Source organism: Callorhinchus milii, unplaced genomic scaffold (assembly GCF_018977255.1).
Source record: "Callorhinchus milii isolate IMCB2004 unplaced genomic scaffold, IMCB_Cmil_1.0 Scaffold21, whole genome shotgun sequence".
NCBI classification, from domain to species: domain Eukaryota; kingdom Metazoa; phylum Chordata; class Chondrichthyes; order Chimaeriformes; family Callorhinchidae; genus Callorhinchus; species Callorhinchus milii.
In genome coordinates this window covers 8,721,213-8,741,904 of record NW_024704762.1, presented here as the reverse complement: position 1 = coordinate 8,741,904, position 20,692 = coordinate 8,721,213, and the positions used below count along the sequence as shown (strand labels likewise).

Sequence of the window (20,692 nt, the reverse complement as noted above, 5' to 3'; positions counted from 1 at the left end):
CCATAAGCAAAGGCACGTATATGTGGAGTCCTGTAGCTCAGTGGTTAGAGCACTCGCTTTGCAAGCGAGAGACCTGAGTTCAATTCCAGGCAGAGGGCGAAACCTTGGGCAAGTTTCCTTACTCCACACAGAGCCTAATAATAATCCCTCAAACCAAAAACAATAATTAAATTGGTCATTTTCAATCTACGACTGTTTGTGGGACATTGCTGTGCGCAATTGGCTGCCGCGTTCGCCCACAAATATACAGTCAATTCACTTTACAGTGTGTTCTGTGAAGCGCTTTGGGACGTCCTCCCGATGTGAAAAGCGCTATATCAAATGCAAGGATTATTATTATTATCCCAACATGTCGGTCCCTCCGAGAGATCAGACAAAATCTCCCAGGCACAAAGTAAAACAAAAAATCTGAATAAACTCACACGGAGTCGTTGTCTTTCTCCTTCCTGGTCAGGCCGGGAATAATGAACGTTTTCCTTCGGGATTTCTTTACAACTGCATAATAGAATGAGAGTCCTGTGTTATTAACACCCTTTGGCTACAAAGTGACTTTATGCTTGTGTTTCGTGCAATGACCTGTGAGAGCGGAACATCCCAAAGCGCTTCAAACAATCTGTGACTTCACAAATGTGCGGCTCAGGGTCTGGGTTGGATGCTTGTAAGCGTGGTGATGGGTTTCCACGCATGTCCGCCACCCGGCTGACCGACAAAAAGTAAATGAATGAGTGACCCCCGTATCCTTAAAGGAGGAGGCACTCACCTTCTGGCACTGTGGCTGAATTACACTCTTCAAACTCACTGGATCCTAGAAAGAGCAATGGTCAGAGTGAATCAATGCCATATCTAATAATATTAACAACATATGATAATAATAATCCTTGCATTCGATACAGTGCCTTATCCACGTCGTTGAGGTGTCTCAAAGTGCTTCACAGGAAATACTGTAAAGTGAATTGACTGTGCATTTTGTGGGCGAAATGTGGGCAGCCAATTATGCAAGGCAGTGTCCTCAACCAGTCATTTTTTGGGGGGGAGTGAGGAGGGGATTATTACCCCCAGAAAGTGATCTGCCAATCAACCAACAACCAGGTTCCTACTTACTGCTGTTAACAGAGGCGTGTGGGGTAAGGAAACTTGCCTAAGAGTTCGCCCTGTCTGAGAATCAAACCCGGGTCCTTTTGCTTGCGAGGTGAGTGCTCTAACCACTACGCTATGGGACACTTAAATATCCACGTTCAATGTTTAAAGCAGCACAAACTCCTTGGTGTTTCCCAGCACCTTGGGACGTCCTCCCGACGTGAAAGGCGCTATACGAATGTAATTTTGTATTGTATTGTTTCACAGAATCGTGTGTTCAGGGCTGGGACAGCCACAAGTGGAGCTGCTTACCTGGCTTCTCTTTGCCCGTCCCTTTGGTTTCAGCGAATTTCCTGATCAGATCCTCCACCCGGATGTTCTCCACGTTCTGCTTGAACTCTTCGTGCACCTGAGCCGGGAAACAGAGCTCACCTCACCAGCTGCATCACACCAAGCACTTCCCATCTCTCCATCTAATCACTACTCCCTACATTTCTCCCAGTTATCCGGAAACATTGTGAGAATCTTTGCAATTCGCTGGCTTGCTCCCCAACCCCCATCACCCCTCCCCCCAAAACCGTGGGTAAGTCTGAGCCACTCACCTGGCCCACCTGGACGTGAGTGTCTTCGACCGAATGTGAGAAGGAATTAATTAACCCTTTCATGTGCCGAAGGTGACCCTCTTCAATCATCTGGAACTTCTGCTGAGATGAAAATAAGCGCCCGACACACACACACAGAATGAGGGTTAGGAGTGGCACAGAACAGCTGATTTGTAAAACTAGTCAACAAGACACACGACACAAAGGGACACACGACACAAAGGGACACAGACGCACCTGGGCAGTTTCCGTCATCTTCTGCTCAAAGTCAGCCCGGGCTGCGCTGTATTTTTCGATGCAATTTTTGTACGTCTCGGCGGCTTTCTTGGATTTGACCTCTGCCTGCGGGAACAGGCCAAGAGGAGACAATCAGACAGGGTGGTGAGAGAGTAATGAGCGAGTGAGCGAGTAAAGGGCAAACCCAGAAACATCTGAGGTCACTCTTTCTACCGTCCTTTGTTATCTGGACTTCTTGTCATCTCGTGTGTTGGAAACATGAAGAGACCCAGATACACAGCTCAAGATCATAAGAGAGATATGGGTGAAGAAGGTACGTGAGCTCATTTGATTACCCACTCTACTGTCCACCCTTTACAGCATCAAGCTCCTTTTATATTGATCCTTGATGTCTTGGCCTCAATCGCCCCTTCCTTTTAACTTGTTCTCAAAGTAATTGTGTGCCAGTTACGTAGAGAGTATCCTGGCATTCAGCCCCTTGGGACATCTTCTCACGTGAAAGGCTCTATATAAATGTAATTTGTTGTTGTTGTTGGCATTATTGCCCTCCCTCCAACCCCCCCATTGAGACTGACAGCTTTAACACTGAAGTCATCCTGAGACATTAACCGCCCAAGTGCCAGTACTTTACGATGGATTAATCACCTTGTCGGTCTCTTTCTGGGTGGCTCCTTCCTTTTTCAGCCGATCCCATTCCATCCACTTGCTGTGGTAGTTTTCCTTGGATTTCTGCAGCAGTTGGACGCTGGCTTGTATGTTCTGCACGGCTTCTAGCGTCCCAGATACCTCCTCCTTCGTCTGTGTCAGGGGAGGAAATAAAACGTGAGAATCGCAAACGTTTCATTCCAACTTTTGTTTGTTGCATCTGTTGAGTCTCAATGCTCTCAAACACAAGAGCGACATAAAGAGGGGAATGTAGTTATTGTCCTAGAACACACACAGAGTCAGTTATTGTTCGTAATAATCCTCACATTTGATACAGCGCTTTATCCACATTGTGGAAACATCTCAAAAGCACTTCACAGGATTTAACTGCAAACTGTTTATTTGTAGGCAAACATGGCAGGCACTTTGTGCACGTCAACAACACCCACAAAACGCCGTGAAGCGGAGAAGCATCTTTATTTGGAGGGATTGTTGGCCAGGACATCGGGAGAGAGAAAACTCCCTTCTCTTTAGTGCCGTGGAATTCTTAATGATCACCTGAACAGGCAGATGGCACCTCTGCTTAAGCGCTCTGGTACTCTACCCTGCATGAGGGGCTTTATATAAATGAAAGTTGTTGTTGTTGTCTCATCCGAAGGGCCACACCTCTCACGCTGCAGTAATACCCCAGCACTGTACTGGAGCATTAGATCCCAATGTGGTTCTTGAACCTAAAGCTTTCTGACTCGGAGGCGAAAGCGCCAGCACCCGAGCTGGACGTGTGCGATTTCTGGCGCCATCGGGACATTAAGGAAAGATTAACGATTGTTACCTTGCGGTGCACTTTGACCTGATCCTCGCTGAACCGGTTCATCTCTTTAATCAGCTCCTGGAGTTTGCGCACCAGTTCCCAGTGGCAGAGTGCCAGCTTATCCGAGGAGATCCGGAACACGTCCCACATCGGAGAGAAGGTCCTGCAGGACGCACAGCGTTGACACTCTGCCATTGCCACTCAATACAAACAGCAGCAATGTCCTTCCCACCAACCCCCCAGTGCAGCACTCAGAGCCGCACTGGCTTGGAAAGGCGCTCGACAAATGTAATCTGTTGTTGATGTTCGCTGTCCCCAGTGTTTCTGCCTCTGTTGGCCCACCTGTAATTGCCCAGTCAAGTCACTAGGTGGCAGTGCCTCCCAAGGGAAGATGGCCAGAAACACTTCACCTTTGGTCGCCTCCGAGTTGATGGATTGGGACCATTGTTTGGGGCCGGAGGGAATGGTGAGTGGCTGTTGATTGTAATGGTGACCTTTTATCTCTGGGGACTAGGTTCAAAACTAATCCAAACCAAGAGAAGCGTGAACCCGCGAGAGGAATTCAAACGCTTCCTTGACCTCGATCTGCTCTACCTCTATGAGCCTCCTACCACCCCACTGCCCCGGCCTCTATTCTCCTCTCCTAAGAATACGTTGGCCTCATAACTCTGCGTGGCCCCATCATTTGTGGACAAGCCATCAGCACTCTGCCTCTGGAATCTGGAACTCCAACCTCCCTCGGGTCTCTCTATGTACCTTGACACTTCAAAGAACAATTGGAACACAAGGACCAACCCGCTTGCGTAGAACGGACTCTTACCCCAGTTGAGTATTGCTGCTCACCATCTTGGCCAGTTTACACATGGACTTTGAATACGATTCCTCAATCAGGGCTCTGTGTCAGGAAGACGGGGTAAAAAAAAAATCAATAATAATGACAATCCTTGCATTTGATATAGCGCCTTATCACGTCCGCGAGACGTCTCAGAACGCTTCTCTCTTACCTTTCCCGCACAAAGTCAGCCAGCTCTTTGACTGAGATCTGTCCATGCTTCATGTTGTGATACAGTACGTCAAAGCCATTGTTTTTCTCCCCCTGTTGAAACACAGACAGGTTCTGAGATCTGATCAGCCAGGCTCAGCTAGGGCCATCCCACCCTCCAAACCATTGCCAGCGAGGTCCTCCTGTCTGCCCTGCAATGAGAACTCCTCCCAAGTCAGGAGATGGGGATGGTTTAAGACCCCCCCCCCCCCGCCCCCCACAACCACCGCTTCACTCTGGCAGTCCTGCGTTTGGAGTTTCGGCCCAGTTTTGGCTTTTTTTTTTATTTCTCAATTGAAGGTATCAGAAATTTTATGTTTGCACATTCTCACCACAAAAACTTTAGCACATAAACACTTCCTCTTCTCCTTTTCCCCCGCTTCCTCCCTCCCCAGTTGGTCTAGCCCTCTTGGTTAACGAAATGAGGATCTCCGGCTATCAGTCGCCTTTGAAGCCCTTCACAAGCCAGTCTCATGGAATCCCAGCTCAAGTTGGCTGCTTGTGGAGCATCGATGCATGCAAACTGGCTACAAATATACAGTCACGACACTTGATGGGAATAGTCTATGATATTCTCTGAATGTGATAAGCCTTGACATCAAATGTCAGGATTACTGTTATTATTATTCATCATTGAAAATCATAACATGAACAGCCAGAGTCAACATGGCTTTACGAAAGGGAAATCATGTTTAACAAATCTTACAGAGTTTTTTTGAAGATATAACTAACAGGTTAGATAGGAGGGAACCAGTAGCTGTGTTTTTCCATTCGACAAGATGCCACATAAAAGGCTGTTATGTAAGATTAGAACCAATGGAATTAAAGGCAATATATTAGCATGGATTGGAGAGTGTTTAACAGGAAGAAAACTGAAAATAGGGATAAACGGGTCCTTCTCAGATTGGCAGGATGTGACTAGTGGAGTGCCATGAGGATCAGTGCTTGGGCCTCAATTATTTACAGTCTACATCAATGATTTAGATAAGGAAATAGAACTTAATATATCTAAATTCGCAGACGATACGAAGATAGGTGGGAGATTAAGCTGTGAGGATGACCCATAGAGCATGCAAAGGGAAATAGACAGGCTAGGTGGGTGCGCAAGAAGGTGGCAGATGGAGTACAACATGGGGAAGTGTGAAGTTATTCACATAGGTAGTAAAATTAGAAAAGCTGTTATTTTCTAGAGGGGGAGAGACGAGGTAGTGTTAGTGTTCGGAGGGATTTGGGTGTCCTTGTACACCAGTCACAAGTGCAGGTAGGAAGGCTAATGCCTTGTTGGCGTTCAATGCAAATGGGTTAGACTACAAGAGTAGGGAAGTCTTACTGCAGCTGTATAAGGCCTTGGTGAGACCACACCAGGAATATCATGTGCAGTTTTGGTCTTCTTATTTAAAAAAGGACATACTCACCTTAGAGGGGGTGCAGTGTAGATTCACTGGGTTGGTTCCTGGGATGAGGGGTTTGATCTATGAGGATAGGTTGAGTAAACTAGGCCTATATTCTCTAGAATATAGAAGAATTAGAGGTGATCCTATAGAAACCTATAAGATTCTTAAGGGTCTTGTCAGGGCAGATGCCATGAGACCGTTTCCCCTGGTTGGAGAATCTAAAACTAGGAGTCATAGTCTCAAGATTAAGGGTCAGCCTTTTCGAACTGAGCTGAGGAAACATTTCTTCACTCAGAGATTAATGAATTTGTGGAATTCTCTATCCCAGAAGGCTGTGGATGCTCAGTCCTTGAACATATTCAAGACTGAGGTTGATAGATTTCTAAAGGATATAGGGATTAAGAGATAGGGGGATAGGGCAGGTAAATAGAATTAGGTTAGAAGATCAGCCATGATCTTATTAAATGGCGGGGCAGGCTTGAGGGGCCGAATGGCCTACTCCTGCTCCTAGGTCTTATGGTGTTATTGCCGTTTCACCCACCAGTGGAAATGATATGTCACTAGTCACTCTCTTATTCTCACATTTATCATTAGCTGAAACTGCCGGGTTGTGTTTGATTTTGTATAAACCACAAAAGTCTCTTCCTCCCTGATGCATGACTGCACTCGGCTTGGAACTTAACTCCTCACTGATTCCGGTAAACAACAGTCGCAGGTGTTTGGTTTGGGGGAATCTGGATCCTGTTTTATTCTGGATTTAAGTCCAGGATTCAGAGGGATTGTCACAGAGAACATAGAGAGAGGGAGACAGGGAGAGGCAGAGACACACACACACCAAATAAGAGGAAACAGTGGATAGAGAGAGTGAGACATACATACACACACACAGACACAGAATTAAAGGAAACAGTGGACAGAGAGAGAGACACACACACACACAGGCTGTTCATACGCAATTTCTCACATCAACATGTTAGCCCCTGCGAGCTGCTTGGCCTAATTGCAACCTGAACGCACAGCGCTGCCAACAGTCCTCCTTAACAGGCAACCGGAAGGCGCTTTCTACCCCAGTAACTATTCCAAACCTACCCCATAGAATGTACCCAACAACCCCCCTCCCCCCCCACTCACCCACCCATCCAAATCTACTACCCCCCGCCACCCAACGCAGCCCAGCTCCCTATTAAAACTCTCAACACAGTTTGCCTTACTGGATAAAGGATGCAGATCAGGTGGTAAAAGGCCACATACAAGTTAGACTTCCATGTGTTATTCACGGGGGTGGAGGGGGAGAGAGGTCACAGTCTCAAATTATTGAACTCAGAACCCACTATTTCTGTACGAATAATAATTCTTGCATTTGATATAGCGCCTTGTCATGTCATCGAGGACGTCTCAAAAGTGTTTCACAGGATTTACTGTAACGTTGGGTGAACAGAAACAACAAGCTACCCAGCGTGAAGTGGGCTGTATAAATGCAAGTTACAGCGCCTTATCGCCTCCTTGAGATGTCTCAAAGCGCTTCACAGGATTCACTGTAGAGATGAACTGACTATATTTTGTGGGCGACTGTAGCCCGAGGGCGGAATCTTCTTGTTAACCAAGGTAGCTTTGACTGGGGAAAGCAGGAAAAGCAGCAGGTCTGAAGCGATCAATTTCTCGTTCATTAATTAATCAGCGTGTGTAAGCCGAGACATCCTCCAGTCCCAGGTGTGCTCTTGCCACACGTCAAGATCATAAACATTTCATGACATGAAACAAAGACAAAGTGGTTTCTCCATAACAGAGACCGGTAGAGCTTCTGAGTAACTTGTCCTGAACACATAGAGGTGGGGGGAGGGCGGGTGTGGGGAGGAATAGTTTCATCCCAGCCCCTTGAATTTGAGAGGATCTCAATATATTCCAAGTTGGGATGAAGTTACAAAGAGTGGGGGCAGAAAGGCTAAAGACCCAATAGACGTAGAGCACAGTGTGAGGGGAGAGAGAGAGACAGAGCAACAAAGTGCAACAGAAGAGAGAGATCTATCGGAAGTTTTAGTGCCTTATCAACGAAATAATTCCCAATTTGACATTCAAGTCAATCGCTCTCTCTCTTCCTGCCCCTTCCCCGTCTACACCCGAGAGCACAAAAATTTGCCAAGGCGGAGGAAGACCGAGGTCCACCCAGTTTCGCCTTCCGCCATCCTGGCAGTCGCCTGCGCATGGCCGTGTCTCAAACTGTGCCCTTCATCCCGAGATACTGCTCCCGCGCTGAAATCTATCCAATTTGCTCTTGAAAGAAGAAAACAGGAAAGAGGAGTTTCAAAGGAAGATCGCCCTTGAAATCTGCTAAAAGCCCCCACCCCCACCCCAAGAAAAACACAGAGAAATCTATTTGCAAACAGACTCCGCGATATATTATTGGAGGGGGGGTGACGTGCTGGCCAGTGTGACCGAGCCCTTTGTACACCCTGAACACTGGCTCCAGTGAGGTCCATCCTGGTGCCACCCCCTCCCACACACTACAGCTATTCTTGCAGCCCTCGTAGCCAGGGCAACCCAGTTGCTTGGCAACCGGAGCGATCCCAGCGGATGAGAGCAGACAGACGCAGTGAAACACTGACATCGGAGGGAGAGTCCCACATCCGGAGGAATTTCTCCCGGCCTCCAGGCCACGAGAAGGGACGGACGGGGTTCAGGCCCCATCGCCTTCCAAGTCCGCCCTGACCATGTCATGTCATGACCATGTCATGGCTGACCGAGGCTGCCATGGCTTCCTACCCTCACCCCACGCACGGAGCGCCGGGCTGCAGGAGTTCGAGACAAGTCGGTCCGTGTTTACGCTCAACGGCATCTTGCATTTATGTAGCTGCCCCTCAAGCAGGTTAGCGCCCCAGAGCGCTTTGACATTCGAGTCGATCACTCTCGCATCTCAACTGCGAGACTCCTAAGGAATCACGTCTTGGCTCAGCCAGCAGCGCTCTCGCCTTGGGAGTCAGAAGGTTGTGGGTTTAAGCCCCACGTCTGGTACTTGAGCTCCCAGTCTAGGCTGACGCTCCAGTGCAGTCCTGTGGGGGTGGGGATGGGGTGGGGGTGGGAAATCGCTGGACTGTCAAAGTGCCACCCTTTGGGTGAGACGTCAAACTGAGCTTCCTTCTGACTTTTCTGCCTCTTCAACGCGTTTCTCCGAGAGAGAAAATACGTCAATACACTGACTTCCGACCTCCTAATCATTCGCTGCATTAAGTACTCAAGAGTTCCTGTCTATCGATTCATTTGGGGGGGGAGAAACAAAGGGTTAACGACCAGAATAAATTGGAAAATAAATGATGTCAGAGCGTCGAGGGGAGAAAGCTCATCTCCAGCAGTGTGTGAAGGAGCGGAGTCATGAAACCCTGTAACTGATCCAACTCTGACAGGTGCAAACAGCGTCCGGTTTATATTCTGAGGAATGCTGTCCGAATGCTTCCTTCCCTGGAAATTCACTGGGTGAGCTTTCAGCCTCTCTGTCCTCCCCCCGCCTCCCCCCCACCCCCTCCGATAATAATAATCCTCGCATTTGATGTAGCGTCTTATCACGTCATCGAGACGTCTCAAAGCGCTTCACAGGATACACCGTAAAGTGAATTGACTGTATTTTGTGGGCGAAACGCGGCAGCCAATTGCGCACAGCAGCGTCCCACACACGCGGGTGGATTGAGTGATCATATTTTTTATATGTGGCATTATTAACCCCAGAAAGTGATCCGCCAATCCACTAATAACTGGGTTCCTACTTACTTCATGTAAACAGAGGTTTATGGATTAGAAAACTTGCCTAGGATTTTGTTCCGCCTGGGAATCAAACCCAGATCCTCTTCCTTCCGATCACTGGAACTCTATCCCAGAGTCCCACCACATCCTCCCTCCTTCCCTCCCCCATCTTAAGACCCATCTCTTCACCAACCGTCCAGCCACACTCTCACAATGAGTGTTAACGAATGTTAATCTACAATGAACTCCACCCAACCTTCCTCATCGATTCAAAGTCTCTGTTCTCGTCAGATAAAGGCTGAACGAATACCACGATAAAAGAAAAAGAATTTCCCCACAACCTCGACAGACGAAAGAATTCTTCGGATTACTGGTCTAAAATGTCCCACAATTTTAGGCTTGAAATGTAAAAGCTTATAGATGTTATGTGGGGGTTGGGGAGTGGGGGGAACGGGGAAGTGGATAGCCACGGTTTCCAGTTGCTGACTTAGGACTTATTGCTATTGTTTGCACTATTGCTGTTCCTGCCCAATACATAGCCATCTCCGTGAGGGCATCTGGTGAGCTTGAGGAAATACATTTGGAGCGGAGGCAGCGACAGGAGGAGACAGGATGATGAATGTGCAGACTGTGCGAAGTGGTTGCTATTACACATGAGAATAAGTCGCTTCCTTTCGCTCACCTATTTTTACCCTCCGCGCTCACAGCACCTCGTGCCTGAAGGCTCAATCCTCTGCCAACCCACATCTGTTCGATTTCTATTAAATGCCAGACTCCGAAACATACAAAAAGAGCTTTGGGAAAGGCTAGGGACGAGTGTCGGACTCGCACGAGATTCCCTTCTCGTTCCGGAGTTCTGCTTCCACTTTGAATCTGGGATTCAATACCAAAATGTTCGGATAAAAAAAAAATTCACTGGGTTAGAAACAACCTGCGTTTGATACAGCGTCTTCTCACACTAAAACCCTTCAAAGCACCTTACAGTAATGACTGTCAAGTGTAGTCACTGTGTGTTTTATTGCCAAAAGTGGCAACCATTTTATATACAGCAATGTGCGATGAGGTAAATGACTAATTTTATTCCGGAAATTATTGACCAGGACACTCTCTTTTCTTTTCCGATGGTCTCACGGGACCTTTAATGCCTACCTGAACAGGCAGAGACTCTCATCCCAGAGTCATTAATTGCATTTAATTTTTTTGGAACACACTCACACTCTTCTGTTATGACGTCCTCTCCGTCAGTCCCTGGCACGTTAACTGTACATTGTCAAACACGGATGCTAACACAGACCCTTGTTGAGATACTACTGATCACCACTCCTCGTTCAACATGTGCCAGGTCCAACACAGACACTTCCTGCCAAATCACAAGCTCATTATAAATTCACTGTTTGATACAGAGCAGCAGAAAGTGCAGGTGTTTGATACAAGACTCGTATACATCCGCTCTCTTAAGCTGAGATATGAAGCTACCATTTAGTGTGATTTGTGGAGGAGGGAGTGACATTCAAACATAGGAACCAGTATAAAGGGAGTTTCTCTCTCTCTCGCTCTCTCTCGGTGTCCTGGCTGACATTTCCCCAAATAAATCTAGTCATTCACATAACGGCTCTTTGTAGGACATTTCTGTGGGTAAACTGGCTGCTGTTTTCACCTACAAAATACTCAGTCGCTGCACTTCAAAGTATATCCTGTGAAGGACTTTAATACATGTTCCCGATGTGAAAGGCGCTATATCAAATGCAAGATTTATCAGCATTATTAGTGTCATCAAAACATCTCAAATCACTTCACAAGTAAAGAGAAGTGACGGTGTATTTGCAGGCAAACCGTGGACCTTAGGGGAAGTAACACAGGGTTTGTTTTGTCAGCCTGATCTCACACGTGAGGAAACACGCGTGCACTTTTAACAGACTCGAAACCAGACTGAGCTCCACATAAGCAAACCACCTGCACGTGGAAATCGCCCTGTGTCTGGAATGGTGTGTGCGCTCACTGTCTGGAGGGATGGACCCTGCTTACCTAATCTAGGAAAATATTAGACACAATGTTAACCAGCTAAACCACACAGCTTGCCCTTGAGAGCGCTGTCTGTGAACTTTCCCCACTGCTTGTCCGGCTAGGACCTCCCTATCTGACAGAGCTTTGTGGTTGCAGAGACACTGAGGCCGATTTAGGATTCCGTTAGCTGTCCGGCCAACTGAGCACAAAATGGGCAAGGAGCCCAGTCCATGTGGTAGTGCCGTTTACAGTATCAAAACCAGAGATCAGAACCTCAGTGGAAGACGTTAAATAAGACAGAGAAGTGGGGAAGTGTGAGATGTAAAAATGAGAGCTAAATATGGTTAAAAAGGAGGAAGTATCGACCGTATAAAAAAGCCACAAATGTTTGAGGAAATGGGCAGGGCAGCACAAACAACACTCTCACAAGACATTGTACAAAGTGGATGAAGAAGTTGTAAAGTGTATTGGTTAGTTTTATGGTGAGAAAGTCATTAAACAAACAGATGCCTTTCAAGGTGAGAAAGGGAATTGGATAGGTTTTTGAAAAGGAAAAATTTGCAGGGCCATGGGGTAAGAGCAGAGGAGTGGGACTAGTTGGATAGATCTTTCAAAGAGTGAGTCCAAGCCAGCACAGGCTCGAAGGGCCGAATGGCCTCCTTCTGTGCTGTAAGATTCTATGATTCTAAAGAACTTTCAGAGCATCTTTTCACTTTGAGACATCTCAAAACTCTCAACAGTAATCACTGTAGTGATCGTTTTTTTTTGCAGCCAAATACAAAATACCTATTTTCTACACAGCATTAGGTGAATGACTGATTGTATCTGGAGCGTTTGTGGCCGGGACACTGAGAGAAACTCCCTGCTCTTTTAGAATCGTGTTATGGGATCTCTAAAGTCCACCTGAAGGACAGGTCATCGGGACATTGGTTTAACATCTCACCTGAAGGATGACACCTCTGATGGTACTCTCCAACCTTAGACTATGAGCTCAGGTCCCCCTATAAGGGCTTCAGTCAATATTCTACTGGTAAGAAAGGGAATACAGGGGGTGGGGTTTGAGGTACATGTTTTATAATAGACTCTAGCACCTATTATCCATCCGGTCACTGGAAAGACTCCTCAGGTTGTAGAGAAATAGGAATTGCAACGAGATTGATGTTAAGAAACTCTAGTCCTGAATATTTGTGATAAAAACAGGTTTGATGCAATGCATGCAAGAATACCGCAGGTAATGAGGGCACAGAGAGAGAGAGAGAGAGAGAGGGGGGGGGGGGGGGAGACAGGGAAATGGGATTGAAATGTTCTCAGCTCATTTAAATGCAAGGAGACCAGATAATTTGCTATTTTCCCAGGATCCTGGGAAGCGAAGTGGGCGAGCCAGACATCTGCAGCAAACAGACGCTGGAACCAAAACCTGGTCAAGTGGATTTTGAAGAAAGACAGAGGCGGTTATTGAGAGAGACAGTTATTGCAGCAAATTCATATCTGTCAAAGGCAGCCCACACACTATATCATAGTATCATAGAATTATACAGCATAGAAGGAGGCCATTTGGCCCATCGTGTCTGTGCTAGAGCTATCCAAATCAATCGCACTCCCCCGCGCTCTCCCCATAGCCCTGCAAATTTATCCTACCCAAATAATTATCTATATATTTCCTAAGATTCTGAGAGCAATGAAATGATAGATACAGTAAATATAGTGGACATCAAACACTGTATCTTGTTGTTTGGATTACAATGCCTCACAACCACTCTGGCCTTTCTGGTGTGAAAGCTCACTGGATCTTGTAAAATGGGTGAATAAATAAGACCAAAGGAAAACAGCTGTAACGGTCAAGTTATTAGCAATGCATCATCCAATGCTCCTCATCTACAAATGATGTGGACGAAGGTGTTAAAAGTAGAAGTTGTTAGTCTGGCACAATGAGCCACACTCGAGACTCTGGGTCAAAATATTGTGGGTTCACAACTCTGCCTAAGGAATTGAGCTCATGTCATGGCCTAAGATAATACCCCAAAAGCTATTGGAGGTTCTGTCCTTCAGACGAGACATTGAACAAAGGGTCCTCTCCTCAGGGTTCACGCGAATGTTAAAGATCCCACTTGAAAGAAAGCGCTATTTGGAAGAAGAGAAGGTTATTTCAAAACAAATTTCAAATTCTATGTAGGGAGTAGTCAACCAGGGTTCCTGAGCGCTAGCCAGACACTGTGAGGGCCGGGTGGGGGGGGGAGGCAGGAAATTGCAGCGACAGCTCTCGGTGACTGATGTGCGCAATTGGCTGCTGGGTTTCGTCCACGAAATAGAGTCAATTCACTTTGGAACGTCTCGAAGATGTGATAAGGGGCCATATCAAGTGCAAGGATTATTAGCTCTCAGCTGCTAAAGCCTTTGTAGTGGTTTGTAGTGTATGTATCCCGAGCGCAGTACGGCAACGATTTCTGTGGTTTTGGGTGTGTTACAAACCTCCAGCAAAAGAGCTGTAAAGGGGCCCAATCTATCAACTTGTGTACATTTCAAATTTGCTAATATTCTTGAACTAACGTCCTCAGGCCTGTATATTTAGGGCCCCTGTTGGGATGGTAGGGGAGAGAAGAGGAGGAAGGGGCGGCAATTAGTAACAATTTTTATCATCTTACATTATCTCAACATTAAATTCCGTTGATTTATCTATGAATGCATTTTATGTAGATGACCTGAATATCACAATTGTTTCCATCATCTGATACCATCAATAGGTTTACGTTTTCAGTTTGCATTTATTTAATCAAAACATCCTCGCACACTTCCTTCTGTGAGTTACTTTGAAGCGAAGTGACTGTTTATTATGAGGGCAGGCGGAGCAGCTAACCTACTCCTACAACATTCTGCAAACAGGAATGACACAAACAGGAATATTAGACAGAAAGCCTAGAGAAATGATAATAATCCTTGTATTTGATATAGCACCTTATCATATCGTTGAAATGTCTCAAAGCGCTTCACAGAGAATAAAACGTACAGTGCTTTGACTGTATATTTTGTGGGCGAAACACAGCAGTCAATTGCGCACAGCAGTATCCCACAGACAGTCTTGGACCAAACTATTATTTTTTTAAGGGATTGATACCCCCGGAAAAACAATCCCCCAATCGACTAACAACCAGATTCCTACTTATTGCTAGGTAAACAGAGTATGGAGTAAAGAAACTTGCCTAAGGTTTCACCCTGCCCAGGCATTGAACCTGGGTCTACTTGCTTGTGAGGCAAGTGCTCTACACTACAAGACTCTAGCCCATGGGTGTTGAGGAAAATTGCTGCCCCAGTTGAAATCAGCGACCACAACACAGAGCTCCGAGCACGTCTGAGCTGAATGTGCCACACCACATATATGAAAGCAACAGGGAAGCTCATTATACACTTTAATATAATACTGGGGAATTTCACACAGATACTTTGGGACTTTATTTGCCAAGAGTGAGTGGTGTGCTCTGTGCCAACAGCACAGACGCTCCACACAATTAACATGCACTGGCAGTGGGCACGGATGGAACAAGCGAATATGGTGTAATCAGCGCAGCTTCAGTCAAGTGATCACCAGAAAATAGGAGCTGTGAGTGCTGTATTCTGCAATGACTGTAAGCAAGGCCCTGTCTGCACTGGGTAATAAACAACTACAACTTGCATTTATATAGCGCCCATCATGCGGGGCAACATCTCGGAGAGTGGAACAGTGGCGGAGCGTGACACCGGGCCGAGGGGGTGGGGAGAGGAGGTGACAGTGAGCGCGGTCGAAGAGGAAGGTCTTCAGTCGTGATCTAAAAGAGGGGAAGGAGGGAGCAAGGCCAATAATCCTTGCATTTGATAAAATGCCTTTCGCATTGGGTACAATATCCCACAAACAACCACCACACTGTGAGTGACCAGGTGTATTGTTGGCCAGGACACCAGGAGAGAGAAACTCCCATCTCTTTTCGAATAGTGTCATGGGGTCATTACTGCCCACCTGAACGAGCTGGTGAGACCTCGGCTTAAAGCGTCATCCAAAGGACAGCTCCTCTGACAATGCAATGCACCCAACCCTCCAGCAATATATTTGACTGTCAGCTTAGGCTGTGAGTTGAAAGTCCCGACGTGGAGCTTGAACCCAAGACCTTCTGACTCGGGAGTTGAGATTGTTATCAATTGAGCCAGGCAGACTGTCGCCCACACCCGCCCACCTCAAGCACCGCAGGCACAACAGGCACAACAAAGCTCAGTCACGGATCTATTTCACCTAACATTTCCATCGACATCCCAGGTGCAAAACACCTACAGGGGCAGTATTTTATAGACAAATCTCTAAACAGTACACCCAGCCTATTTCCCCCATCCTCCCTTCCCACCAACCCCCCACACCCGCCATTGGCACACTTTTTCCAAAGCCTATTCACAGATGTCCCTCCACCGATTGACGGCGCAAAAGAGGTCATTTGCACAATCCCTTTCTGTGGCAATCCAAAAATATTTCCGACATGTCACTCTAAATAAGCTGTCTGTTTGCAGGTCCAATTACTCCCGTACGACACACACGTGCAGACACACACACACACACAACTTCAAATGAATAGGCTGTAACACTATACGCATCTATCTGTGCATGTCAAACAAACGGCAATTTCTGCAGATCTCTCTAACCACCGGGCTTCCTGATGTTGAATTCGCGAAGGGGTGTACGGTGCAGACGCTGATGAATTCCGCTTAATAAAGCGGGGCAGCGCGGTTACAAACCGGGGCGATTTACACACTGTAACGGGGTAGCGCCCACGAACCGTCCGGTTCGCGCGCGCACACACACACACACCCCCCCCACACCTTACTGCAGGTATCAACAGGGGAGAGAGAGAGAGAGAGAGCAGCCGTTTGCACCTGCAAACTTGCAGCGAGAGAGAGAGAGAGAGCGAGAGCGAGAGAGCGAGAGAGAGAGACGCCCAACCGCCACCACCGCAACCAATCACATTGGCAAAGAGCGCCGTTGGCATCGACGGGACATCCCAAGGCGGTGGGTCAGTCCGAGATGTGGGCAGCCTGCCCGCGGCGGGGCGGCCGGTGTCAGGAGGCTGATGCAGGCTGCACACTAGTTGCAGCTCCAATGCAATGCCCACTGATAACCCTGTGTGAGGGTGTGTGTGAGGGTGTGTGTGAGGGTGTGTGTGTGTGTGTGGGGGGGGTGATGCCCATTGATTATCCTCTCCCCTGTATGTGCATTGCCATGCCATGCCATGCCATGCCATGCCCACCCATGCACCCCCCCAGCCCCAGACACCTACCCAGAAGCTGACCCCGAAATGTTGCATCTCGAGTCGCTGCAGCTGCAACTGGACCCCAACTCCGAGCCGCTGCTGCCCAGGTCCCGCCTCCCCCCCGCGCTCCCATTGGCCACTCCCCGCCCCAGGGCGGGCGGACCGGCAACCGGCTCCTCCCATTGGCCGCTCCGCCCGCCAGTCAAGTGGGCGGGACCCCCTCCAGGCCTTGCCGCCCGCTGATTGGTCCCCCCTGGCCTGTCGCTCGGGCGCACTGCGGATCGCCCATTGGGGAACGGCTCCCGGTCCTCGCGTTTCATTGGGCAGCGCAGGTGCCAATCTGGAGTGTCCCGCCTCCTCGTTTGGTTATTTAAAGGCACAGCCACTCTTCTGGGCTGAGCGTTACTCAACTGGGTTTGTATTCTTGAATTAAAAGCGCTTCGGGACGTCCTCCCGACGTGAAAAGCGCTATATCAAATGCAAGGATTACTATTATTATGACTTTACTCTCTCTAAATTATTGCCACTGGCATTTCGCCCACGAAACACACAGTCATAAGCGCTTGACATAATTATTTGTGGAGGACAGGTTTGCAGGGCTACGGGGAGAGCGCGGGGGAGTGGGACTGATTTGGAAGCTCTTTTCAAAGAGCCGGCACAGCCACGATGAGCCGAATGGCCTCCTTCTGTGCTTTATAATTCTATGATACAGTATATTCTCTGAAGAGCATCGAGATGTCTCTCAATGATGTGATAAAGCGCAATATCAAATGCAAGGATTATTGTTATTATTGTTGTTGATAGTTGGTGCGGAGGTGTTTGTATCCTTTAACCACACACACTATGCCAGTTAGGGCCTCCGGTATCAATTGGCTCGATTGTTAGTCGATTAGTGGATCACTTTTCTGGGGGGAATAATTCCCTCCAAAAAAATAAATAGTAATAAATTGATCACTCAATCCACGGCTCTGTGTGGGACACTGCTGTGTGCAATTGGCCCACTTTTCACCCACCAAAAAAATATACAATGTCCTTTACAGTATATTCTATGAAGACCTCTGAGACGTCTTCAAGACATAAGGCACTATATCAAGTGCAAGGATTATTATTATAACCCTGCAAGCCAAAACCTCAATGACTAGGCTTTGATAGCTACTGTGAAACTTAACAGTTAACAAAGATTTAACACCTCCAGTTTACACCTCCTGTTTCCTGTGGTGCCAACACAAGCTGGGATGCAGCTCCTTGGATGCTCTCCACTGTTCTTCTTCAAATCATCATTCCTCTTGTGTCAGCCTGGAGAGGGAGAGACACCCAACTCTTGAGCGGCCACCTCAGCCAAGTCCAGTCCATAGGAACAGGAGGAGGTCATTCAGCCCCTCAAGCTTGTCCACCATTCTATCAGATCATGGCTGATCTGTATCTCAACTCCAATTCCTGTCATCTCTCACACACACTTGATCAGCAGACAGCTATCAGAAGTGATTTAATTTCCCATTCCTAGCCAAGAGCAATAAGGCCACATCTGCCATGGCTGAAAACAAATAACTTAAAAGAAACTGTGGTCCTTGTGAGGATGCCTTCGGGCAATGCACCTTATTTGGCTTCTCACCGCGATGATATTTCTTTGGGGGTTTTCTATCAGGGCAAGGGGAGTGGGAGAAGCGACGCATGTATCGAGCCTCTGAGAAACAAGACCGCTGATCGTGGAGAGGTCTCTCTCTGGGGAAAAAAGTACCTTCACATCTGGCTCTGCGTATCACGCTGCAGAAGGTGCCCGGCAGGGGGCGTTATTGCACCACAAATACCTTTCATTCTCAATGTAAATTAAAAATGTAAAAACAAAGCAGTTCTATAATTACATAAAAATACCAATCCCTGGAATTGATTCTGGTTATTAATTCATTGGTCAGATGCTCGGGTGTTAGCCTTGGGACATCCTCCCAACCTGAAAAGTGCTGTGTCCACATCGTTCAGACGTCTCAAAGCGCTTCAGTAAATTATTATTATTACACTGTAATAATAATAATCCTTGCATTTGATATAGCGCTTTTCACGTCTTCTAAATGTCTCAAAGCGCTTCACAGTATATGCTGTATATTTTGTGGGCGAAACTTGGAAGCCAATTGCGCACAGCAGCGTCCCCCAAACAGTTGTGGATTGAGTGACCAAATTATTAATTTGTAATACTATGAATATTAATTGATACCAAATAGATTGTGCATCTGCCAGAGCGAATCTCACTGCTCCTCCGCTCCCAAGCAGCCAGGCTGCCTATTCTGGATGGGTCGGATTGATAGCTGTGAATGAAAATAAAAGCCCCTTATTTACATTGTGATGCTGAGATCCGATCACTGCACTCGTCGGCCACCAGTTGGCACTCGTGTCTGAAGGTGGGCTCTGGGTTTCCTTCGATGGGGTTTCCATTCTGTGCAGAAAAATTTACTGAATTTGGAGAAATTGTTCTGTGGCCTCTATATACACACACACACAATACACATATACTATACACCCTATATATAATATCCCTATATATATCACATCCCTATATATTACATCCCCATATAATACATATACATATATACACACATACACATATATACCTATATACCATATACCCTATAGATATTATATCCCTACATGATATATATATACATGTATATTACATACATATATACAATATATATACATGTATATTATATACACATATACAATATATACACGCATATATACAATATATATACACATATATACAATATATATATACATATATACAATATATATATATACATATATACAATATATATACATATATATACAATATATATATAATATATACACACACGTATATACAATATATATACACATATATATACAATATATACACACACACATATATATATCAGCCTGGATCTAGCAATGTTACCAGTATTTATTTACACTGAAGAGCTACATTGTGTGTTTGTTGTTGCGCTGCACTGAACATCGATTACAACGTATCCCAAGACGAGAACAATGTATCCGAAGCCGTGTTACGCTGCATCCTGTGCTCTGCATCAAAACCACCCTGGATTCTGTTAGCCCTATGTTTTTAATATGTTAGCAATTCTGTTAACACACGTGTCGTACACGGTTTAATGCTGTTAGTTCATCACTAACCGATACAGGAACGGACTGGAAAAAACAAACAAAGAATGTTCAATAATCAGCAGCAGATCGTTAACGCGCGAGAGCGGAACTTCTCTGTAGTCTCCCAAGAGTTAAACTGACTGGTGCACAGCACCGCGTGTGCGTGTGCGTGTGTGTGTGCGCTTTCTATGCTGTTGTGCATCAGATGCAAACCTGGATGGTGAAAGACGGAATCTCTCGACAAAGCAATTCCCACAGCGACAGAAAATGTGAGAAATTATCCGAGAGTTACCACAGCAACCACTCACCCCATCCCCGCTCGCCGAGGGTTGCGGCCAATTGTAAATCAGCTGCGGCGTCAGCTGAGCACCTCTGGGGACCAGCCCTTCCTCTCAGCTCCATCCTGTCCTTCCTCGCTGCAAAACAGACGAGTCAGCAAAATGGCAACGTCGCTGGCACCTTCCTTACAATATCACGTCGTTGAAACCGTCTCGAAACGGTTCACAGAATACGCTGTAAAATGGCTTGAATGCGTATTTAGTGGGCGACGCACTGCAGCCAATTAATTGCGCACAGTAAGTCATGGATTGAGCGAGCAATGTTTTTTTGAGGGATGGTTACCCTCGGAAAGCGACCTGAGCATTGACTCATAACCGGGTTCCTACTTACTGCTACGTAAACAGAGGTGTATGGAGTAAGGAAACTTGTCTAAGGTTTCACTCCTTCCTTCACCTCCTCTCGTTACATGACCCCCC

The 20,692-nt window shown here is 46.7% G+C and overlaps 1 protein-coding gene across 1 annotated transcript in view; it reads right to left on the bottom strand.

The window, feature by feature from the left end:
• The window catches only part of LOC103182096 (FCH and mu domain containing endocytic adaptor 1), a 28,197-nt gene extending 11,270 nt beyond the window's left edge, over positions 1-16,927 (bottom strand). Inside the window, exons 1-10 of the mRNA XM_042342725.1 lie at positions 16,836-16,927; positions 4,377-4,468; positions 4,193-4,267; positions 3,394-3,535; positions 2,562-2,714; positions 1,917-2,021; positions 1,680-1,778; positions 1,390-1,486; positions 761-805; positions 423-495 (exon numbers count right to left, since the gene is read on the bottom strand). Coding sequence (XP_042198659.1) covers positions 423-495; positions 761-805; positions 1,390-1,486; positions 1,680-1,778; positions 1,917-2,021; positions 2,562-2,714; positions 3,394-3,535; positions 4,193-4,267; positions 4,377-4,468; positions 16,836-16,862 — 908 coding nt within the window. The 5' untranslated portion in view covers positions 16,863-16,927. The remainder of the gene's footprint in view (positions 1-422; positions 496-760; positions 806-1,389; positions 1,487-1,679; positions 1,779-1,916; positions 2,022-2,561; positions 2,715-3,393; positions 3,536-4,192; positions 4,268-4,376; positions 4,469-16,835) is intronic.
• Positions 16,928-20,692: the final 3,765 nt, after the last annotated feature.